Below are 26,359 nucleotides of genomic sequence, written 5' to 3'. Positions count from 1 at the left end.
GCTCGTGTTACTGCTTATAGTACAGCCCAGTTATTTGAAGCTGTTCACTTGTTCTACTGTCTCATTTAGAATTCGCGAGTTTAAATAGATACAATTCATTCAACGTTACAAAATTCTCGCTACGCAGTTTCTGATTCTGAAGTAGTGCGAAGTGAAATGTATTAAAAATTATAACAAAGCCTGAACATACGTGAATGTTCTGTAAACGCGCGGAGTTTCGTAATCCGTGTCGTAATAAAAACTGCAGCACTGAGTGTTTTAATGCTGTTTGGCATCACTGACATGACGGGTAGCGTATCGTTTATTTCAAAGGACGAGAATTCAACTGGGAAATAAACTCTGACTGAGACTTTCATACAAAATCCTCATTAGCGAGAGATATTCCTCTTTCCACTCCCTCTCGGTATACACTAACATTCATGCCCTCTTCACGCATATCATCTATGTATCAAAGCTGCATTGATTTGCTGCCAAACACGTGCGGGTGGTGTGAGAGTATTATTGAAGCGATTTGAAGCTTACTCACTCACAGAGTCTTTCCGGAAACGTGTCATTGTACTTGACGAGTTGGTTTAAAATTTGGTAAAGGGTCACTAAAATTAAATATCATAAAATTGTGAGGTATTTTTTATTCATTGGTGCGTGTTAAGTTAAAAATTCAACATGATATCCTACGTATTCAGAGGTTTCTATCACGCGCAACATGGTTCACAATACTTGAAAAGACAAGTACTTTCCGAGCACCCCTTTATAAAATATAGTTCGCTGACTAGGGTGGGTTGGGGTAATTTGGATATAGTGAGGTAATTTGGATATAAGTTAAAATTTATTTAATTAAATTTTACCTAATCTTCAAACAAATGCCAATTTAATACAGGGTAAAGGTTGGAAATATTGTGATACGAGTAATACTGTGATAGTTAATTTTGAGAATTTATTACAATTTTACTGAGGTTTTGTGCAGAAACTTATTCACGAACATTCCCATAATACGTTGACGCAAAAAACCGATCTACCTCGCTCTCAGTAAAATTGTAATGAATTCTCAAAAACAACTATCAGAATATTACTCTTATCACAATATTACCAACCTTTACACTATACTGTGTAGTTCACTATTGCATATCATGGAGTGTTAATTTTTTTATTGATCACAGTGATACTGTGTAGTAAAAAAATTATTTACCAGTCTAAGAACTGACACATCACAATCAAAACAATGTTGTTGGGAAACCAGCTGTAATACAGGAACAAAATTCATGCATGTATACATGGATCGAAACCAAATAACCTTCCGAATTGAAAGGGATGATAGAGTACACTGAAATGAATAGAAAATCTATATTACGTCTTGTGATTAAATGCACGGTTAAATTAGAAACTCAAGTTTGAAGTTTCAGCAATCTGGCAATATCGCCGTTAACACAAGTTCTCTTAATAGAGATATAAGTGGTCATCGAACTCTGTCTGTCTCAATGTACATACAGCAACATTCAGCCTGCCTGACCTGCTTGGACTGGTGAACAGGCAAGAGCGTATTTAACCCAACAGCAGAAGCAAGTTTATGTGTTGTGTTGTGTGTCAGTCGTGTTCCACGTGAGCTTGCTCCTAGGATGGCAGGCTCTTATCGTGCCTCTTCTGTTTTGTTTTAAGTGTAGTTAGCTTTTACAGTCAAAGTTGTGTCTAAGATAACTATTAACTTTTTATTTTAATGTTAATTTCAAAGTTTATTTCTCGTAAAACTTCAATTATTGAAACAGGCCTAAATAAATGCTGTTTTCAAGGAGAAACAATATATAAATTTAAGAATCCTTCCCCTTCCACAGTAGAAAATGGTCTCAAGTCTTTCACGCACATTTCCACACACCTTTCCACTAAAAAATGCTTATCAGTTTTCAAAATACAGTATTTGACCCATCTTGAACATTTCTCTCCACTTTACATATATGACGCAACAGTCCACACCTGTGGAGTAACGGTCAGCGCGTCTGGCCGCGAAACCAGGTGGCCCGGGTTCGAATCCCGGTCGGGGCAAGTTACCTGGTTGAGGTTTTTTCCGGGGTTTTCCCTCAACCCAATATGAGCAAATGCTGGGTAACTTTCGGTGCTGGATCCCGGACTTATTTCACCGGTATTATCACCTTCATATCATTCAGACGCTAAATAACCTAGATGTTGATACAGCGTCGTAAAATAACCCAATAAAATAAAATAAAAAATGACGCAACATGCTTGAAGTACCTGTTTTCACTTTTAAAATCTTTCCACACGTATTGCATTTCGCAGCACTCACTAGTTTTAGCGTTTCTTTTTCTCTTTACACAAGAGGATTTTTTTCTATTTCCATTAACCAAAACGGTCTCCGCACCTTAACTTGTCTTGCACTTGTTGAGAATCCATAGCGTACCGTTAAACTACACACAGGCTTCGTATCAACCCATTGGGCTCGCTTGGGTCATACTACGCTTGGTATGAGAAGGAGCGGGTACTGCCAGGCAAGCTTGCGCTCGGCCTGTTATAATAATAATAATTAATAATAATAATTTATTTATTTAATCTGGCTGAGCTAAGGCCAGTAGGCCTTCTCTTCCGCCCAGCCAGACTCTAATTCTAATTAAATACATTTGCTTACATAGTTATCACATTAATATTTAGATCATAAAACAACATGAAAGTAAATAATGAAAATTGGATAACTAATGTTAGTGTGACAATAATAAACATTGGTAAGAAATAGTTCTAATAATAATGTTAATAATAATAGTAATAATAATAATAGTAATAATAATAATAGTAATAATAACAATAATAATAATAATAATAATGAGATAATTTAGATATTTATCTGTGATATATATAACCATTAAACATTGAGAAACCTGAAACAGCTATTATTGTTGACAATAATTGTTAGAAAAATATCTCGTTAGCCTATTCTTAAATTGATTTGATGTCTGACAGTCCCTGACATTACTCGGTAGGGAATTCCAAAGTCGAGGAACAGCCACAGTGAAAGAAGATGAATATGAGGATGTTCGGTGGAAGGGAATGGATAATATTGAGGAGTGTTGTGATCGTGTGTCTAGGTTATGATGGGTGGATAAATTTTGAAAACGAGACGCGAGATAGACAGGAGTGGAGAAATGCAATATGTGAAAGAGAAGGGAAAGACAGTGGATTTTCCTACGATCTTCTAGACGGAGCCAGGACAACATTTCGAGGGATGGTGTTACGTGATCAGCCCGGCGAATATTGCAGACGAAACGGACGCACATATTATGAACACGTTGTAGTCTCTGCGCCGATGTAACGCTTAGGTCAGTAAGCAGAATATCACAGTAATCGAAGTGGGGCATCACGAGTGTTTGCACTAACATTTTTTTCATGGAAAAGGGTAGAAAATTCTTCAATCGTCTAAACGAGTGGATTAATGAGAATACCTTTTTGCAGGTTTCTGCAACTTGAATGTTTCAATTTAAACTTTTATCCATATAAATACCTACATTCTTTACTGATTCACTGAACGGAATTTCGGTGCCGTGTATTTTAATCGGGGACAAATTTGGTATGGTAATAGTGCTTAAGAAACGTGAATGGCCCACAATGATTGACTGTGATTTTTCTGGATTTTCTGATTTATTTACATTGTCAAGAGCGGAATGTCAGACATATTCTGAATGACACGGGGCAGGCAAGCTTGAAAGGGAAAATGCACAGCTCTAGTCTTGATAGGTGAGCTTTTCTCTGGCTCGATGTTACAGTCTGCTCGCAACGTCCAGTGCCTTGAAATCAGTATTTTTGCTTTAATTAAATTTACACGAAAACCGTCCACATTATTGAAATACGCCAGAGGGATTAATTATTCTTTATTAGATTTCCTGTCAATATGGACAAAAATCACGATCCTACTTGCAATGGTTACCGAATAAGAAGGTGATACAAATTTTGGGAAAAAATATTTTTTTCTAAATAAAAACTGTGAACTTTCCATCAATATAGGCCTATTACAGTTACATGACCTATTCACTGTGAAAATCTGCAATGCTATTTCACGTCCTCCTTGTATTTAGAACATGTTTTTAATACATGGAGTAGTATATATTTACTTGGTTGTTTAACGACGCTGTATCAACTACGAGGTTATTTAGCGTCGATAGAATTGGTGATAGTGACATAATATGTGGGGAGATCAGGCCAAGGATTCGCCATAGATTACCTGACATTTGTCTTACAATTGAGGAAAACCTCAGAAAAAATTCAACTAGGTAATCAGCCCAAACGGGAATCGAACTCGCACCCTATCACAACTCTGGATCGGCAGGCAAGCGCCTTAGCCGACAGAGCTACGCCGGTGGTTTGGAGTAGTATATCATTAATAGTTTTTTTTTTTAGTAAATTACACTGTACAAACGTGGGGAAATTTGGGTATAATTGTAAGTTAATTGGCAACTAACCTAGTTTATCATTTCAGATCGTGTCACGTAGGCCCTACACAAATTATGGATTAGTAAAATAAAAAAAAATAAATATCCGAAGTGTCTTCTGTCCCTGATTTTAATGGGAGATATTTTAAATTTATCAAGAACTTAAGCATTGGGTGACAATTTTTTTTATCTTGTTAGGTCTAATTAAAATTTTTTAATGCCTATCTGACCTGTACATTCTGTTATAGAATAAATACACTAACTTATTGTTGGGATAATATGATTTTATTAGAACTTTAAAGCATGTTTTACTTTAATACTGCAATGCTTGGGAAAAGTGGCATAAGTCAATTTCCACAGAAATTTTTATTAGTTTATTGACAACTTACGGAACATCTGCTCGCTTGGGAAAAGATTCATAAGGATTTCTCCCATGACAATAATTCATACGGAAGAAAATCAAATCGACACAAACCAGTGTGAAGACAGTTTGTTTCCTTCTCCTGTAAAATTAACATTTTTGGCTTGTGCCACTTTTCCCGAACACTACAGAATAATTCATATTGAACTCAAATTTCCCCATACATTTCATGGGTTAATATTTGGATAAGAAGGGGCCAACATACTTGAAAACAAAAAAAAAAAATCATTCTAGGAGGTCACAGTGCTAAGATACAGTATAAAAAACTGACTGAAAAATGTTATCAAGGTAACAGGCTATGGGTCCCTAAAATTAAAAAGACTATTTTTATATCCAAATTACTCCAATCCACCTTCGATATATTTTAACTTTGCCTATTGATTGATTAGAAAAAAAAACAATTATATCACATAACCAGGGAATAATATGTGTATACTGGATATTCCACCGGTAGCTACAAAAGTACTCTAAACGTTAAATTACTTATTTGCCATTGAGCAACATGTCTTACGCTTGCGGGCGACATATCCGTTGAAATTAGTTCCTCTAAGAAGCCATTTCGGAATCGTGGCGAAAGCTACGTGAGTGCCGCTTCCACGTCTCCTCGTGTCAAAGCATTGCTTGAAGGTTCCTGCGTCCAGGAATTGGGTCTCTCCAATCGATATAGGAAGAAATGACACTAGAACGTGACAAGAATTCAATATCGGAAAACTCGATGGTAATATTATAATATATAGTGCCTGCAACAGTATAGGGCTGGTGTCTGAAACTGTCAAGTAATACAAATAAATCCACGTGTGTAGGACAAAGAATCGTATGTAAATATTATTCTATCAGTTATAGTGACGTCTGGAAATGTCATTAAAAGTCGTATCTGTTGTCGTTTAGTTACCTGTCCGAAGACAGGTTTGAGCCTGTTAAGTGACACCAATAAGGCATCACTCTTGAGGCAACTAAGCCAGCAGATGATGGGGTGCGGTGGTCATTTCCCTTCCCCTCCATTGCGTACATCACTGACTAATAACATATTACACTAATCAGACTTGAGTTTTATAAAAACAATTAAATACAATTAATTAAAGGAACATCCATATGAGAATATCATACTAAATTATCTTTGTCTTAGCTCAACTGTATGACTCATTTGTGCGCCAAAAGATGGTGTTCTCGGTATCTCAACATGCATTTCGCAGCGTTTTTTTTATGGATATCTCAAATTGTTTTTGGCACTTAGCACCATTTAGAATATTAGATCCTCAATCGTTCTTCCTCTGATACATATCGTTATGTGACATGTAATTAATAGATTAATATGATATAATATTAAAATGTGCTTTGTCTAACAACATGAAATTCATTGCTTTGACTAAACAGTTTACGATGCATCAGACCTAACCTAAAAATATATTTTGTTTGATCACGTGAAATGATTACTACAAATTCCGAAAATCGAATACTGCTTTGAAATGTATGTTTAAGAATACTTACTCCTAATAATTTTGTTAATCTAGTTATAATTGCTGTCTCCGTGCGCATAATTCCTGCCTCATTATCTTCTTTCTTCAGTTCATTATACATATGAACTATAGATATCTGAAGCACACTCAGAATGGCAGTGACTCTTCCAAGAAAGAAAGCGTGTGTCATTCAATTTTCTCTCTTTGACATTACTGTAATAAAAATCTAAACGCAGGATAGAAGGATAGAGGCTGCAGAGATGAGATTTCTGAGATCAGTGGCAGGATACACTCTATTGGACCAGAAAAGAAGCACAGACATAAGGACGGAACTGGGAATTTTGAACTTAAACGACAGATTAGCAAGAAAAAAGAAAGACTGGAAAGAACATATATTAAGGATGAATGAAGACAGATTCCTAAAAAAAATACTGAACTACAGACCGGAAGGAAGGAGGAATGTCGGAAGACCCCGCAATAGATGGGAGGACACTTTCCAAGAGGAAGGAACAGGCCACCAGGCCTAAACTTTGAAGCAGATGATGAAAATCTAAACGCAGTTATTACACCAAGTATGTTATATTTATTTACACTTGCCTAACTATAGTCTTGAATTGTAATCACAACGCAACGCAACACATACAGTAAATTAACTATTACGTATTAATATTAATATTGATATGAATTAATTATTAGTATCATCAGAATTCACTAGCTTCCAGTAATCGGCTCAGAAATATAGAACAATTTGAATTTCCAGAATTTGCATTACCGACAACTGCTGTCCCTCCTGCCAACATTACAATTAGAAAATCACTGCCAGTTGTAGTATTTGTCACTACCGAAATTCGAAACGAAGTTGACAAAAGAAAATTCAACCTGAAAACTATAAAATCACCATAAATCACTAGCATATGTAGTAATGGGGGGAAAATGGTTAGGTTTCATCCTTACGATATTAAATAAGCTGATCCGGATTATACGATTTTATTACTACCTCTTTATGACAGTCATTTTAGCTCAAAGTTTCTGAAGATTTATAAATTAATTATAGTTTTATTGCCATCGTTGTGAGCTTCCCAACGAAGCGGTTCGGTTCAATTCCCGGCGGGGACAATGAAATAAATTTATCTTTCGTCCACGAAACTAAGTGTTTGTCCGTTGTCTTGTGATTGTCCAGTGATGTCTCAGCGATAGCCCTGCGTTATGATGATTCCATGACCAGGGAGGCCAGCTTTTATGAGATGTCTAGTGTATGATCAAATGAATGTCCCTTCCCTACACGCAGTGATGTGTACTGTGTAAGTCGGAAGATAGACTGGGAAAGAATATAAGACAAATCGTTGAGTGGTTATTAGATTGCTGCACCATACGAAAAATCGATCAAGATTTAAACATATATCTGGTAAAGATTTTATTGCTTGGATTTGATTTTAGGTACAATTCTTATAATATCATGAAATTAATATGACATTATTTAAATCTTAACCAATTTATAAGTCTAACAACCCATAGAATTATTTTCAGACACCTATCACCTGTACAGTCTCTACCAAAAGTTTAAGGACACCCTTCAAAAGCGACGTTTCATTCCTGTCCTTATACTTATGTGAAACACCTGATGTTTATAAAGGGATCAAATGTCTGTGAAAAATGAAGTTTTTTACTGAAAACTCAATCTCTCTATCTTCCAAACTGTGGATTATATAACAATTTTTCTGTTGTAAAACTTTTTGGAAAATTACATTTTTTTTGTAGAAAAAAAATTACTCCAGAGTGGGTTTACTTAGATCAATGAATTTTGGGATAGAGTTAAACATATCTGAAAGGTTTGTTGTGCAATTATTACTTTTTGTTCAAAAAGTTTGTGACAGCTCATTCACGCATTATAATCCACATTTTTGTCATTTTTCTTTAGGAAAAAATTGTCATTTTTTTTAATTCTCTTGTGTTTAAAATTCGTGACAACTTGACTCGGGACCGCCACTGTCACATCATAACATTGGGAGTTGGTATCACTGGTCAATCAGCTTATTCCCTCCTAGCTGTGGCCTTTGCTACAAGTGTAGGAAAATTAGATTTCTTCCTTAAAAACTGGATCGAAATTAAGTCAATTGGACGTGAAATTGAACATTATTGGGATGTGGAAGAATGACTAGAGATAATATCTAACTCTATCTCAAAATTCATTAATCTAAATACACCCATTCTAGAGTAATTAATTTTTTCTTCCACAAAATATGATTTTTCAGTAAGTTTTCATAAGAGAAAAAAATATTATATTATCCACAGTTTGAAAGCTGGAGAGAATATTAATAATAATAACAATAATAATAATAATAATAATAATAATAATAATAATAATAATAATAATAATAATAATGAAATACAAACTGTGTAGCAGAATTAAAGTAAAATACATAGAATGTTAATATATTTCAAATAATGTTGGATAATAGGAAGAGATTATTTAGAGACAATTCTGAAAATACAGCGCTATCAGCGCATGTCTAAAGAAAGAAGTTACCATATAGTCAGTGACCGTTAAATCAGTGTAATTAGAGTGAATCGTTAAGAAGGTTCCCCTTTAAGATATTTTAAAAAATGTTTATTGTCTTGCAGTCTCTAATACTTTGTGATAAGAAATTCCATTGTCGCGAGGTGGGTGCTGTAAAAGATGATGAATATGGGGCGGATGTTAATGAAAAGTCATCTTTCTTACTTTTCACATTAGGACGATGCCTTTCTATGTTAATATCAACGTAAAAATATAATTTCTTGTATCGCATTTTGTGCATTTTTTGACGTTTTTAAACTAATAGGTAATTTATATATTTTTTCGGAATTTTCTGGTTATTTTTAATACTTTGAAGAACTTTTAGATCATTTGGAATGGATTTTACTTTCTTCTTTACCGATAAATCTGTTAAATTATTTTCTAAGCAAATAGGTCAGTAGTAATTACCTACTGAATAAGTGAATATCAGTGAAGTTTGAGTTTTATAGTTTGGAACAGACTCTAAAGTCCATCCCTCATTCCACTGAAGGCTTGACTTCACACAACGGAAGTAATATAAAATGCTTGACAACAGCTTAATTCAAGTGAGGGCTTTGACCGACCACCCCTGATTGAAACACGTTGTAAACCCTCATTAAAATCTATAGTTTTTCCTTAAAACCTTCATTTTGTTGCATGTTCTTTTCCTTTATCTTAGCTAATTTCCAGGAAGTTGCCTTCTCTCTCTCCGAGATTTGCAGGGCAGTCATTCAAACAAGGTGACTAATTTTTAAGAAGTTGTGGTGCGAGTACGGTGAATAATATTTAAATGTCATTTTCTTTTACTTGTACGTCATTTTTCCATTAGTTTAAGGGCATTTTAATGATGATTTTAAGTAGATTTTTAAGTCATCAACATCCAGCCTCTAATGATGAATAACAAGATGTTCTGTGAAGAGGTATACTTAGCGAGAATGGGTTTGCAGTAAAAAAAAAACTTCATTTTTCACAGGCATTTGGTCCCTGTATAAACATCAGACTATTTCACATAAGTATAAGTACAGGAGTGCAACATCTCTTATGAAGGGATGTCGGTCTTTTGATAGAAGCTGTATGTCTTCATTTGGAAACGAAAAATAGAGGATTTATGTTAAGCGTCAATCTGTCGTAAAAGAACTGTTTTAGGACATACATTTCGTAGGATGCTGGAAACATATTCCAAAGCCTTCAGTATCATTAATTAGCACTTCGGGAGGAATCCGTTCCTTGCGAAACCTTCTCGTACACGCTTCTTCTCGCTCTCGGAGAGTGGCTGCAGTGGTTGTCTACACGGTCCTCCGTAGAGACCCATCATGTCCATGGCCTCCTTCATGCCCGGTACGCTCAACTCTCTGGTCACCTGAATAGACAGAAATCAAATAATCAAACTTATAGCGACCTCAGAAAATTACAGGCCTTACACCAAACCTGTGATGTCAAAACAGATGTCCAGCAGTTTTCTCTTAGCGATTTCAGCTTCTTATGGTAATATAAGCTTCTGTATGTACTCAATTTAGAATATAAAAATGCATATGGGTTTGGATTTGGGCTGGTAAAATTCTTATTGAATTTGGAATGAAATGCCTCCCAAGCATTTGTAGTCCTTTGAGATTCTGTTGACTCGGATGCCCACATTTGCGGAGGGAATAGTACAGAATCACTTATGTACGTGTCTACTAAATAAATTCTGAATCTACTGACTTCGGTAGGTTGGCAAGACGTGAAATCATCTATAAACGAAGCGTCGATTTCTGTTGAATCAATGTAGGTAAGTCCAAAAATTGAACTCCGCCAATTACCATACTCGGATTGTTTGGCCTTATAGACTGTCGATTGCCCTAGTTCTTTAATTTGTCGAAATGAAGCTTGACAAAAATGAAATCGACACTCATTAATAAGTGCTAATGGCCATACACCTGCCATAGCATTATGAATACTTGCTTCAAAATCAACGACTATAGCCTTTGGATTAACTCTAGACTTGTGGAATGGCGGACTGTAGGCATTCTATGCATTGTGTTCTTCTCACAGAATCATTTTTACTGTTTGTGCTCCACTAGAATGACACCGACGTGAGCGCAGATAGTGATTTCTGATCATTGTGGTCAACACGTATCTACCCTTTGCTTCGTGCTGGAACTCTTTTACTCCTAGTTCAGTAGTTCTTGAATTTTGCTCTTTGCTAGACTGTTTGCTACTCAGGATTCATCAAGCATTCCAAATGAGGACCGTTTTTGCAGAACTTGCTAACTGCAAAATTGTCAAAATTGAGATTTTGGTGGATTAGCTAACATAAGGCAGACCTCTACATGATGCTAAAGACTTCTTAGGAAAATCTTATTATTTCCTTCACAGTATTGTGTCAAAGTGTGATCGTTTTTTTTCAAAACTTGCTTTCTGCTATGTGAGAGCTATAGAAAAACTTGCAGTTATTTCAGTTTTTTGTGTTTCCTATAAAATTTAGATTTTACAGTTAGCAAGTTTTGCAAAAACGGTCCTCAAATATAAAAAAATAAACTCGAAAATATCAATAAATATATTTTAATAAGAATTAAACTGAAAGTGCAACAAAAATTGAAAAATTAAATTTAGTGACATTACTGGAATCGTGGCGTACTTTTTACAACAGAATGGCGATTTATGCTTTATTGATATTGGTGAACATAAACATAATCTTTCACAGAATAGGGACCGATGGCGGGCTTATGTGAGGGCGGCAATGAACCTGCGTGTTCCTTAAAAGCCATTTGTAAGTAGGCCTAAGTAAGGTAAACATAAACACAACTGTACATTATGTAAGCAAGAAATGCATAAAATATCGTGATTACTAATTGTAAGTGAAACTATGAAGATAACCATCTTTCTGTTGACAAATCGAACTGAAACCCTGACCGAGTTACTACGTGAGCGCTGGCTGTCTTGGGGAGGTGCAAGTGAGAAAGCACGGGGTAAGGGAGAGAGCACTATGCACTATGTACTTACAGGTCCACTCACAGTTTGTCAAACCTGCCAACAAAAGCATTAAAAGGTTGACTAGTTGCCTGCAATGCCAGTATAATGGAACCTTCCTAGCCGACAGTCGAGGCAAAAATGAAGAATCCGTTATTGTGGTAATACTGGAAAGTGGTCCTTCTATTTGAGCGTCTTCCGAATCTCACCGGTGAGCAATCCGATGGCATCACGGTGTTCCGAATTCCACCGATGACGTCATTGATGCTCCACCGGTGTCGCACCGGTGCCATCAATTTGCAGAGGTGGTGGCAGTCTCCATCAGCCGCCATCAGTGAATCTGATTGGCTCTTGTATAGGGCGGGAATTAGCAGACGAATGACATCGTGCACTGTTGTGTCATGGCGGTGTGTTCTGCTGTATTGTTTGTAATGAGCACAACGTAAAAACAATATGTTAATGGCTTATGAGCGAACATGTCAACGGACCAGTTATTACTACCGGTTCAAGAAATAAGTTGTTTATTATCTCTTTTATTTGAACGAGATGGCAGGACGGAAATTTCGCAAAATTTTGCTAGCGTAGCACAGATAACCACTTACACAGTCGCCATGACAGCATCGTTTCTTCCAGCAGTTTTGTTCCTTATTTTCGTTGCAACGTGACGTCATTGATGCCACCGGACCGGTGAGATTCGTAATACGCTGTTGGTCGCGATGCCCACACACACCCTACGTGGTGATTGGTGACTGAATGACGAGGAGAGAGGGAGAGAGAAGAAAGAGAGAGATTCCAGCAGTTGGCGTGTTTTACGGGGTTTCACTTGAAGTTGTCAAACTATAGTTGCAGCAATTTATAGAAAAAATGCGTCTGGTCTTGGGTTAAGTGAGATACGACTCTTTGTTTCATTTACTTCTCCGTAGTGCATTATTTGCTGGAAGTTTTTAATTGCTTCCTTATATTTTCATTAGATCGTTCTGTGCACACAAATGTGAATTCACAAAATATGTAAAATAAAATCTATATAGAAGTGGTGTTTTATATTTCATAACTTGAAATGTTACATTATACATAGACTGACTGTTCCAGTAATGGTTGATATGCCGAGACCGTCTTCATACGTGACTTCATATACATTAGAATCGTAAACGTCGGATATTATAGAAACGTTTCAAAGAAAGGGAAGCATGACTCTTCTCATTTCGTTTTCATGGCTTCCTGCGGTAAAACTGCTTTCCTAACGACTTTTCCCTCTTTCTTTATTCCACAATACTAGAACATGTGCCGCTGTTTCGAAATGTTTGTATGTTCGTTTTGCTTATTTCATGGATATACGCTTTCAAGAAAGAAAGGGAGAATGCTCTTCAGTATGAACGCATTAATATACATGACAGATTTTTTTATATGCAGAGCGTTGGTGTTATTCTTGTGATTCCACGTACTCGATCGACAAGAAAGAACACAGCGCGCCATTGTAACGATTCATGGAGGAACATTAGTTTCAGATACAGGACTATCTGACATGAAGACAAATGGGATTCCTAATGAATATCAGAAATATATATCGTATAGAAATGTTTCGGAAACAAAACGTTGGCCTAAATAGATTCAGAGTACGAAATAATACGGTGAAATACATTATTATGTACATAAGTCAATAAATTTCACTTATTTACATGTGGGGGCTCATAAAAAGGGAAAAATAACACCAGAACCATTTATACAGGGACATCATTTTATTTTTACTTCAATTTTTATTGCACCTGAGTTTTTGAATGTACTTCACTCCCACCCCTTCTACTATTCTACTAATGAAGTTCAACCGTCCTCCACACAGATCCAAGACCGAATATACAGTCATAGTAGCCTTACGGCCACAGTAAACAGTACGTTCCAAAAATATGTTCGCGTTTTCCAGTGACGAAAGAGCTTTCAACATTGAATAATTTTCGGATAGGTACTGTCGTCCATTTGCCTACGTCGCATCCCGATTTCCCCCACCAGCTTTTATTCGCCAGCTAGTGGCTGGGCGGTCTTAGCTCTTTTCTGAAAACATTAATTTATGTTAGGAATTGGACGTCTACGTAATATTATACAACTATTTAAAATAATTTAAATGAAAGGGCCTCGTTATGTGATTAACTATTACGTGATTTCCCCCCTTTCTACGACCCTACGACAAAACCACTTGGACGGACAGTAGATAGTATGTCTGAGTAATTTTATCTTTTCGAATCGGGCAGAAGTGAAGATTGAATTTACAATACGTAAGCTACTCTTTTATAAAGTAGGTACAGAATTATTTCAACATGAGTTACTAGTATGAAGGACGAAACTGGTACTTGGAATTAGGTACAATAGTCTATAGTGCGATAATATGCACAAAAGAACTGAAGACTGTATGAAATAAACGTCCACCATTTTAAAAAATGTGTTTAAATATCCATATTATTTTATTTTCAAATTTAACTTCATTCTCTATATTGTACGCTAAAGTGCTGTAGACAGTATAATATACACTGCATAGTGAATACGTCCACATGGACAGCTGAGTTCGTGAGTAAAAACACTTACTGTATTTTGATTGAACAAAAACCTAATGAAAATTATCAAACTCAAACGCGCACTATTTCCTAGTTCACGTAAGTGGATGAACTATCTCTCTTCCCTCCTATACCTAGTAAAGTGATTTGTTTGTATATTACGCCAGTATCATCGAACTCCAATCGTGGAAGGGTGTAGGAAACGGCGTTGATTCAGAGGTATAGGCGAGTTAATATTAAAAATGTTAGTAAAAATAAAATGATGTCCCTGTACATTCTTTCAATCCATTAATAAAAAATTTATACCAAGTTTGGTAGACATTTTACAATTGACTTATGAAAAGTGAACTCCTTTTCCAGCAAATCAGTCAACATAACGGTAGCCAACGGCGCGGCGCACCTGTGGTGGTCGAGAATTCGATCTCTCTTGGGCTGATTGCCTTGTTGGTTTCTTCGAAGTTTTCCCAAACTGTAAGGCGAATGACAGATAATCACATGGAGAATCTTCGGCTTCAGCATGCCAAATATCATCTCGCTATCTGTCTGCTGGCTTGGGAGCATTCGGCACGAATCGGAAATTACTGTTGACAGCTTACCTCAGACAAGTAAATAGAATCTAATCTTATTGTTCGTTACGATACCATACCGATTCGTTACGATTCTTTTGAACGACGATTTATTAAAATTATACTGAACGACGATTCGTTCATACCACGAATCGGTTCTTATGATTCTTTATTATTAGTCGTTCGAATGAACGATTCAATCACGAATCGGCCCAGCTCTCGTCAAGTCAACTAGAGGAGAAAAGGCCTATCAACAGTGGCGGCTGGTGCTTCAAAATTTTGTTCGTTTACTTTCTTACTACAAAATATTAGGCTTTATCATGCTACAGTCGTAAAAATTTGCAAAACCTCACCTATTTATTGCCACAATGTTTTCCCAGAAGAGTCTCTTCGTAGTGTCATTAGAGCGTATCCGTCCATAAATGAAAGCAATATTCGCACTGAACTTTCAGTTATTTATGGCACTGACGAGTTCAGAAACATTTCAGGCGGTGTCTCTAATGGAATTTTTCAGAGACAACAATTCATGTTCAACTTTCGGCGAGTGTACAAAATTACTAGAAATTTTACTAACAACTTCAGAGGCTGAAAGAGGTTTTCCTACTCCCTCCGAGCAAAACACAAGGAAAGCAGGACATAGATTTTCTTATTTCACAGCCACATAACCACTGAAACTTCTCGTACGCGTCAGAATTGAATTTTCTGTTAAACGACCTGGTTTTGGTTTTCAGGCACTGCGAAATTTCAAGGTTCGGAGTCGACCTACCAAGACGCTTAATCTCACACTTCTCTTGTAAGCTGCGCGATGAATATGAATGAACTATTAAAGAGTTAATTGTATTCATCTTAACTAGGGTCTATTTAATATAATAGAATAACACAAACAACACAATTTATTAAAACAGCTTCTTACGCGTCACCACGTAATCACAGTCTACTATATACAGTCGCGAAGCTTGAGGTGTTTTTTTGCAAATCTCGTGATAAAGCGCTCCAAGCTGTTAGCAACTAGAAACAATAGACTGTCCATGGTCGACTTTGGACTGTGTCGTATTTCTATCGAGTGCTAGCTCGTTGCGTATTTCACATTGATGCTTGTGAAATGTTCGTTATTGGTTATAATGAAAATGTTAATGGCTAAAATATAATATTTGGAATAATAATATGGGACAAGGAGGAGACGTTTGTAGTGCTATAAATTGTAGCAACAGTAAGAGAAAGAGGCCAGAGTTATCCTTTTTCCGATTTCCGAAAGATTCAGAAAGGTTCCTGGGTTTCCACAAGAATGCTGTGCAGAAACAAAACTGTTAATTTGAAGTTCTTTGTGACTGTTAGAATACATTATATCTTTAAATTTCATAATGAAATGTTTCAGTCTAACCGAAAGGACATTAGATACCGGTCAAAGTTCTGTCACTTAGGCTGCTAAATTTCCAGAGACATAAAGGTTAGGTCTACTTTTTCTTTCAGAGGATATATTTTTAATTGTAGCTATTAATTTTGTTATTATTTTTATGTGTTATTTTACTAAAGACGTAGAAAAATTAAGTTTGTTTTAATGAACTTCACTGATCACGTTTTATTTCCAATTCTGGTGTGATTATTATTGCTTAACCTCATCCCACTTTGTTTACTACAAGTACCGGTACACGTAAGTTACTCCCATTCATTCATATTTCCATTATTATTGTTATTATATTATTGTTGTAAAGGGAAATGCAAATTAATATTTATTGGTTTCATAGTTCATTATCGCTATAACCTTGAATGAGTGAAGCGATTATAGTAAATTTCAGTTCGTTTTGCACAAACAAAAATTATATTAACCTATTTCTTGCAGGTATCTTCGAGTTTATGGTGGAATTTAATATACTTCATTAAAATAATAAATGAACTTTATCCATTTAAAATTTCAATAATGGAAGGAAGGTGCTAATTTTTCCAAAAGAACACGACAACGAAAGTGTAACATATTTTGTCATCTGCTAGGAGAGATCTGTGATGATGAGGCGATAGTAGCGATCCTAGTAGTGGGCAACTACCCATGTTTGCATTTTTACTACATATTGAGCTTCGCGACTGTATATAGTAGACTGTGACGTAATCTCAACCAACTGGACGCAAGTAACTGCAGTGAAACGGAAAGCAAAAGCACCAATAAAATGCAAGCTCACCCTCTACCCTAAAAAAAAAAAAAACTTGTTTTCGCGCCTAACTGCAGTCGCAGGGCGGTCATGTTCTGTCTTTGACTCATTCATTGTCACTCATCAGTAGCTCTGTAGAGCTACTGCCACTTGTTTCCATTTTCAAAGCTCGTTTACCTCCCTGTTCGTTTATCAACAACTGAAACTCCACACTGGACAACACCCCTCTCATCCCCTCGCCCCGAAGAGATATCCAAGATCAAGCCAGTCTCCATAAGAAGTACGGTCATTTACTTTGGCATGTCAACGATGAGGCTCCTAGAAACGATTATAGTTGGATGAGAAACTTACTACATTTGATCATACCAATCGTGTACTTAGACCACAATAATTTAACTTGTATTTTAAACCAAAATATCCGTAATTTTTTTAGGTGTAGCGCAAACTTGCTACAACCTTAAGGATCCGCGCCTGCCTATCAACCAAACTGAAATGGGGAGTAAACTTTTATATCCTGAGAAGTAACACTTCTGCCGCATGTTGCACGACCCAGGCTTCTCGGCTTACTTCTCTTCCGAGAGATTTTATTGTATTTTATGCTCGACCATGCCGAAATGTAGTAATTATACACCTGGTAGCAGTCCTTTAATGCATGTCAGTAAAGTACACCTTCTCATTAAAGTACAGGTGTTCAGCCAATGACAAGTCAGCTTTCTACCGTTATAAAACCGCAAGTATCGATTATTCTCGGATATGCAAGAGAAAGAGAATTAGCGAAAAGTCACGGAGGCTGGAAATCCAATACTGTCGCAGAAGGTTATGTTCTGTTACTATAATAATTAGAGTTAATTGAAAATAATATTCAAATAAATTTTGTCATCTCGTTTTTCAATTCTAAATCAATTTTCGGGTTATATCAGAGTAATGTTCATCTTATTCTGTGCCAAGGTCAATGAAATTCGGCCTCGGAAAAAATCAATACTTTCGCGTCTGCGCACATCTCACAATTCAGGTCAGTTCGCACATAACCATAATTTTGAATACTTTCAAGTTAGAAATATGGTCGAGCATAAAAAGTCGTATGAAACTTGCCTATAATGGTAATTAAGACGCTCGTATGAAAATTATGAAACTCGCTTGCGCTCGTTTCATAAACAATCATACTTGCGTCTTAATTATTACCATTATAGGCTCGTTGCATAATGTACTATTAAAATCCATTTTTCTCAGATGAATTTGTGCCCGGGAACCTTAGATCTAACCGCTAGACTACCAAGGACGACATGCTTGCAAGCTAAATTCTTCAGCTACTTTGTTTAGTACATATAAATGTAGCCTATTTAAAAGGTGGGCTATATTCTGCACTAGCTACTATCAGCTGCTTGTCAGATGATTGTATAAAGTTAAACACTATGGGTGCTATTCATAGACATTTCGCAGCACACGCTACGAGCGTACTAAGCTAGCCCCGGCTATCCACTGGTTACTTGTACAGAATTCAAATCATATCACATCGCTAACACTGGTTTACGAATACGAAAAACGCTGATCATCCAACGGAAGCCCGCGCTAAAAATGTCTATGAATATACGGCCCATAAATATTAACTTCAGCTCGTGCAAGCTGCCGATAATCTCGAACTGTCGAGGTAACTTTCCGTTGAATATTCTGTGACAACGCAGTGACTGGCTGATTGATCCTGATGTTATCTCTGTGCGGAAGGTAATATTGTCTTCACGGAAAATGAACTGTCACTTTCCTTGAAGCATACTTTATTATTAATGTACTCTCGAATGTGTCTACAGCGATGCGAATCTGTCTCAGTGACAGACGGGTGAAGAGCAGAGGCAGTAAACAACATTCATGCAGTTGGTTAGGCACATGAGTGGGCAAGATATCCAGCCTGACACCTCTTTGTTATTATTATACGATCTTCGTTCACACTTGCATTCAGTGGCACGTGTACAGGAAATCAATGCCATCGAAAGCGGTAAAGTGCAGATTGCGTACAGGACCCAGGGGTGAGAGCTTAACAATAGGCCTACTTACACACAGAATTGTGAAAGAACTGGTTACATAAATATTATTATAATGTACCGAAGTACATGTGATATTTCCATGCAGATATTCTGCGTCATCATACTATGAAAGAGTAATGGAACGGAGAAAAATTCTCTCCGGCGCCAGGATTTGAACCCGGGTTTTCAGCTCTACGTGCTGACGCTTTATCCACTAAGCCACACCGGATTCCACCCCGGCGTCGGAAGAATCGTCTCAGTTTTAAGTTCCAACTCTTGGGTTCCCTCTAGTGGCCGCCCTCTGCACTACGTCATATCCCGTCGGATCCCGGCCAACTAGTCACTCATTACGAGTGCACCTCAGCACATGTGTGGACTTCGGTCCGAGGTTCATAGATATCTATGACGTAGTGCAGAGGGCCGCCACTAGAGGGAACCCAAGAGTTGGAACTTAAAACTGAGACGATTCTTCCGACGCCGGGGTGGAATCCGGTGTGGCTTAGTGGATAAAGCGTCAGCACGTAGAGCTGAAAACCCGGGTTCAAATCCCGGCGCCGGAGAGAATTTTTCTCCGTTCCATTACTCTTTCATAGTATGGTTACATAAAGCAGCCGTGGCGGAAATGTAATCGTGAGCCGAGCCACTGTGTAACCTGCAACGTGCATAGCATCTATGGTGGGTGGCGGACACCCAAAGGGGAAGTAAAGCAACTGTCTCACTTATTAACGGATTTTCATTTTCCTTACGTCAAGCACTTAAATATAATTTTATACAGTATAAGGTTACAAACTAGTGTTTCGTACGTGTAACGAAGAAAGAAATGAACAAGAAAACATAGGACACATTATTACAATTTTTTATTTTATTGGGTTATTTTACGACGCTGTATCAACATCTAGGTTATTTAGCGTCTGAATGATGACATGAAGGTGATAATGCCGGTGAAATGAGTCCGGGGTCCAGCACCGAAAGTTACCCAGCATTTGCTCGTATTGAGTTGAGGGAAAAACCTCAAGACACATTATCACAATCTAAAGTTAACTGTCTTCAGAATGTCTCTGCGACAGAGTTTCAAAATCAGGAATTATGTCACTTACTGCCAGTCGTAGTTGATCACGAAGATATTTGTCTATCAGTCGTAATCTAAATTAAGTTTTTACTATTTTCATTTTTGAAAATAATTTTTCACAAAAGTAAGTTGTAGCAAACATGGCTTCAACAGAGCAAGCGAAAGAACGAAGCTTCGGATATTTATTTTTTGGCAAAGATTTGAAAATTTCAACATCTGTCTAGTCCTTATATCTAGCTTTCATTGTAATATTACATTTTAAATCTGTGAGTTTAAATTGAAGACCTAACCGCATTATTCGTACATCTGCTGAAAAAGGATCGAAATAATAAAAAAAAAATAATAATAATAATAATAATAATAATAATAATAATAATAATAATAATAATAATAATAATAATAATAACTGACCTTTTAATGTTTCATGAGTAACATGTAGTATAATGCTGTTTTATGTTATACAACCGTTTTCCTCGTAATACTTGTGAACAAATCACACATTTAATACTCTCAGGTCAGAGACAAATACAATTGGAACGGAGTTTGACTCCAGTGAGTGAGGGTGGGGGTTGGGGGAGCAAGAGACATGCACAGCTATCATTGCGAGCCACAATGCGCTTGTGAGTTACATTTTCGCCACGGCTGACATAAAGTGAAACCTCTCTGAAAGACCACTCTTTATTTTAGAGAAAAATGATTAAAAATTCTTTTGTTTCTACTATAATGTAGATTTTGAATTTGAAAAGAATTCTTATTCCATTATTTATTATACTGTTTACGAAAGTATTTACATATTGAGAGTTACGTACTGACCAAACTTGTAGAGAATAATTATATGTCATTACAGATGGCTTAAGGGGTTAGGGACAGCTTACAGCAGTAAAATTTTGGAAATATTCAACATTTTGATCCTCCATTACTGTATCTTATACAATTATGAAAATTGGTATGTTTAAAACACTGTCCCTCTGCTATATGAAAAAAATATATTTACGATTTAAAAAAAAGTATTTACATTTTTTTTTTCAAAATTCAGTTCACTGTGCAGTGACGAAGCGTTTACCACATAACTCAAAAAATATCCAACATTCTGCGATGAAATTTTTTGTGTGTATTTATACATGTTATATCAACAATATGATGCAAGACCACTGCTCTACCTTTGATAGATTGTCTGATAAAAAAATAAATTCGTTTTAAAAAATTGTCAAATATCAGTAGTTTCTTCTAACACAAAATAAAAAAAAATATTATTTATTAAGGAATGTAGTTGAAAGAGTATGATTTTGTAAATATGAGTTTCAGCAATCAAATAAGAGAGAGAACATTAAAAAGTTTATGAGTTATGAGGGAAACGCTTCATCACTGCACAGTGAACTGTCACCATTTTTAATTTTGAAAAGAAAAAATAAGTAATTTTTTTAAATCGAATTTTTTTTATAGCAGCAGGACAGTGTTTTACACATACCAGTTTTCATTATTGTACACGATACAATAATAGAGGGGAAAAAATGTTGAATATTTCCAAAACTTTTACTGCTGTAAGCGGTACCTAACTCCTTAATTGCTGTCGTCATTTTGTGAAAGTCAGAAAAATAAGGAATCATTTGTATAAATTCAAAACAAGGACATAATAATGTGAAACGTTTATGTTCAAGTGTCAAATGGAAATATTTTTACAAAATTTGAATATTTGGGATAAGTTGCTTACAAACGATTTTCTCGAACTGCAATTTGGACAGACTCTTACATTGTTATGGTGATTGCTTAGATAAAAGGATAGACTTACTATGTTCCATTAATTATACAGGTTGTTCGAGAAAAACAAAGGAATATATCATAAACTACTGCATTTATTTTATTGACGTTTACACGATTACAAAGAGAAACTTAATTTTTTTTTTCACATTATAATACATCTTGATATGAGAACCACCTTGTTAACGGACTGTTGAGAACACGTACTTCTGTACACATATCAACATTTATTTTTGCAAAGTTAAAATAGTTTCTCTGTACTTCCTATTATAAGGAATTAAAAAGTGACACATCGATGTGACCATAGTAGGAAGGCCTACTTTCTTGCAGACTCGAACTCCGCTCTGAGTGGTATAAAACGACAGCATCTGCTAGATACACGCGTTACTACAATTAATTTTCTCCCTCGCCTCGGTCTTGTCTACATCAGTCTTGTTCAACAAAACGAGCAGTAATGGGAACGTAATGAAGAAGAGGGTAGCGGGACATTGCAGACATATAAATTTCTCGTTGAAATAACGAACAAAGTTTCATAATTTCTACCTCTGAACGAAGCAGTGTTCTACAACCTAATTCACTATAGTTGTCAGTGGTTTTTGTGCCGAGGGAAGGATTACTAGATACAGAATGTTTGTCCAAAATACAATTCGTAAACTACTAGAATTCTATAATAAATGTTTGAAAAATTTAATTACAGTAAGAAATACAGACAGTTCCTGTGCAGACCAGTACCAGGTAGTAATGTTCCGTCGGCTTAATGACCATCCCGAGGAAGCTAACCTGTAAGGAGTGGAGTGGAACCAGTCTGTGTAGACTCTACACAGACCGGTTCCACTGTAGAGAGCACCCGTGGCGAAAATGTAATCGTGCGCCGAGCCACTGTGTAACCTGTAACATGCATAGCACCTATGGAGGGAGGTGGACACTCGAAGGGGAAGTGAAGCAACTGTCTGACTTACTAACGGATTTTCATTTTCCTTACGTCAAGCACTTAAATATAATTTTATAGAGTATAAGATTGCAAACTAATGTTTAGTACGTGTAACTAAGAAAGAAATGAACAAGAAAACATAGGAAACATTATCATAACCTAAAATTAACTGTCTTCAGAATGTCTCTGCGGCAGAGTTTCAAAATCAGGACTTATGTCACTTACTGCCAGTCATAGTTGGTCACGAAAGTATTTGTCTGTCAGTCGTGATATAAATTCGGTTTTTACTATTTTCATTGTTGAAAATACTTTTTCACAAACGTAAGTTGTAGCGAACATAGCTTCAACAGAGCAAGCGAAAGAACGAAGCTTCGGATATTTATTTTTTTGGCAAAGATTTGAAAAGTACAACATTTGTCAGGTCCTTACATCTAGCTTTCATTTAACATCACATTATAAATCTGTGAGTTTAAATTGAAGATCTAACCGCATTATTCGTACATCTGCTGAAGAAGGATCGACGTACAGAAATAATAATAATAATAATAATAATAATAATAATAATAATAATAATAACAACACTTAGGCCTAACTGTTTAATGTTTCATGAATGACATGTATTATAATGCCGTTTTATGTTATACAACAGTTTCCTCGTAATACTTGTGAACAAATCATACTCGTACATTTAACATTCTCATCATATTGGCAGCAAAAAAATATGTCCTCCCATCCTACTTGAAACTTTCGTTTTTGTAGAGGTGCATGGTTTCGAGAGAGACATTGCGACGATACGCCACTCGCAAGTCAGACAAATACAAATGGAACGGAGTTTGACTCTAGTGAGTGAGAGGGTGGGGGTTGGGGGAGGTAGGAAGCAAGAGATATGCACAGCTATCATTGCGAGCCACAATGTGCTCGTGAGTCACATTTTCGCCACGGCTGCTGTAAGTATCAGCGTATTCCGAATCTCACTGGACAGGTGGACATCAATGGCGTCGCGCTGAAGCGAAATAGGAACAAAACTGCTGGGAAGTTCAATGCAACGAGCACAGAAGACATACAGCGTATTCCGAATCTCACTGGACAACAATGACGTCACACTGCAGCGAAATAGGAGCAAAACAGCTGGAAGGTTCGATGGCTATCATGGCGGCTGTACAAGTTGTCTGTGTTACGGTAGCAAGATTTTGCGAAATTTCCGTACTGCCATCTCGTTCAAAGAAAAGAGAGCATAAACAATTTATTTCTTGAACCGGTAGCAGTAACTGGTCCGTTGACATGTTCGCTCATAAGCCATTAACATATTGTTTTTACGTTGTGTTCATTACCAACAATACGGCAGAACTAAAGCAGAACACACCGCCAAGACACAACAGTGCACGATGTCATTCGTCTGCTAATCCCCTCCCTATAAAAGAACCTAATCAGATTCACTGATGGCGGCTGATGGATACTGCCACCACCTCTGCAAGCTGATGGAACCGTTGCGACACCGGTGGAGCATCAGTGACGTCATCGCTGAAATTCGGAACACCGTGATGACATCAGATTGCTCAGCGCTGAGATTCGGAATACGCCCTATGGACTTGTCCGTATGCAGGCGTACGACCACTGTCCTCCCGACAACAGATTTTGTTAGGAAGAGGTTGAAGTAGGACCGGTCTGCATAGAAACTTTCTGTACAGTTTAAATTATATAATATATTTGAGACAAAATAATTTTATTGAGTAATAGACGTCAGTGAGAAGAATAATAAACTCACTTGTACGTTATTCCATAACTCCTAATGTTTTTATGCACTAAAAAAATAAGCAGATGTTATGACATTAAACATTTTCATGCTTACGTAAAGGAACTCAGGACAACTGGTTTAGTGCCCCCGGGGTCAAGTTTCGATCAAACATTCGCAAGTTCAAATTTAGTAAGAATATGCGACATTTTACTTTTATTAAATATTTATTAGTCTATTCGCGAAATAGTTGTAATAAATATCAATCAAAGTTTTTATTTTCCTTAGAGTTATTTGTACTGACGTTCGTAGTAAATTTACTCATAAAACCAAAATGGCTCGTTGTATTAGGTCGTCTCATAAGTAATGTTTTTGTAACATTTTAATGATTTTCTTTAATCGGGCAATGCAATTTACAGGCCGCTATGATTATTATTGTGTGTTGTGAGCATGTGACAGTCGTCAATTGTTAATACGAAGAATATAAAATGGAGGTAATAACGTTTAAGATTAGAGGTGTGGGTTTGGGAATGTGCTTAGCTTGAGGGTTAGCGCAGTGGATTGTAACAGGTTGCAGTGCTATGTCATAGTGCCTCCTGCTGTAAATTGCATTCCAAGGATCAACCATGGAAAAAATCCAGAATTGGAAAGAATCGAACTGTTACCACACCCGGCATATAATCCTGAACTTGCGCCTTCATATAATCAATCATCTGTTTCGATCCACGGCAATTTCACGCAATTAGAGAGAGTCTATTAATCCCCTAACATTTTATTAAACTATTTTTCCCGAGGAAGACGTAGAATTCAGTAGCGCAACTTTGGCACGCCACTGACACTTTATCTAATTGTTTCACCGATAAACAGGGACATCATTTTATTTTTACTTCAATTTTTATTGTACCTGAGTTTTTGAATATACTTCACTCCCACCCCTTCTACTAATGAAGTTCAACCGTCCTCCATACAGAACCAAGACTGCATACACAGTCATAGTAGCCTTAGTAAACAGTACGTTCCAAAAATATGTTCGCGTTTTTCAGTGACGAAAGAGCTTTCAATATTGAATCATTTTCGCACAGGTATTGTCGCCCATTTGCCTACGTCGTATTCCGGTTTCCCCCACCAGCTTTTATTCGCCAGCTAGTGGCTGGGCTGTCTTAGCTCCTTTCTCAGAACAATAATTTCTGTTAGGAATTGGACGTCTACGTAATATTATACAACTGTTTAAAATAACTTAAATAAAAGGGCCTTGTTAAGTAATTAACTGCCATGTGAATTCCTCCCTTTCTACGACCCTACGACATAACCACTTGGACGGACAATAGATAGTATGTCTGAGTATCTTTATCTTTTCGGGTCGGGCAGAAGTGAAGACTGAATTTACAGTACGTAAGGTACTCTTTTATGGAATAGGTACAGAATTATGTCAACATGAGTTACAAGTACCAAGAACGAAACTGGTAATTGGGATTACGTACAATAGTCTATAGTGCGATAATATGCATATTAGAACTGAAGCCTGTATCGAAATGAACGGCCACCATTTTAAAAAATGTGTTTAAATATCCATATTATGATTATTTTTCAACTTAACTTCATTCTCTATATTGTACGCTAATGTGCTGTGGACAGTATAATATACACTGCATAATGAATACGTCCGCATGGACAGCTCAGTTCGTGAGTAAAAACACTCATTGTTAATACTGTACTGTATTTTTATTAATCAAAAACCTAATGAAAATGATCAAACTCAAAATTGCGATATTACCTAGTTTACGTAAATGGATGAACTACTTTTCTCCCTC

At 36.6% G+C, this 26,359-nt stretch overlaps 1 protein-coding gene across 1 annotated transcript in view; it reads right to left on the bottom strand.

Annotated features, from left to right (window-relative positions):
• Positions 1-7,701: 7,701 nt before the first annotated feature.
• LOC138697709 (4-hydroxy-2-oxoglutarate aldolase, mitochondrial-like) overlaps positions 7,702-26,359 on the bottom strand; it is a 259,461-nt gene continuing 240,803 nt past the window's right edge. The window contains exon 7 of the mRNA XM_069823188.1: positions 7,702-10,198. Within this exon, the coding sequence (XP_069679289.1) occupies positions 10,040-10,198 (159 nt within the window). The 3' untranslated portion in view covers positions 7,702-10,039. The remainder of the gene's footprint in view (positions 10,199-26,359) is intronic.

Source organism: Periplaneta americana, chromosome 4, assembly GCF_040183065.1.
Source record: "Periplaneta americana isolate PAMFEO1 chromosome 4, P.americana_PAMFEO1_priV1, whole genome shotgun sequence".
In the NCBI taxonomy this organism is placed as follows: Eukaryota; Metazoa; Arthropoda; class Insecta; order Blattodea; family Blattidae; genus Periplaneta; species Periplaneta americana.
The sequence above is the reverse complement of the archived record's forward strand: the minus strand, read 5'-3'. Positions and strand labels throughout refer to the sequence as shown.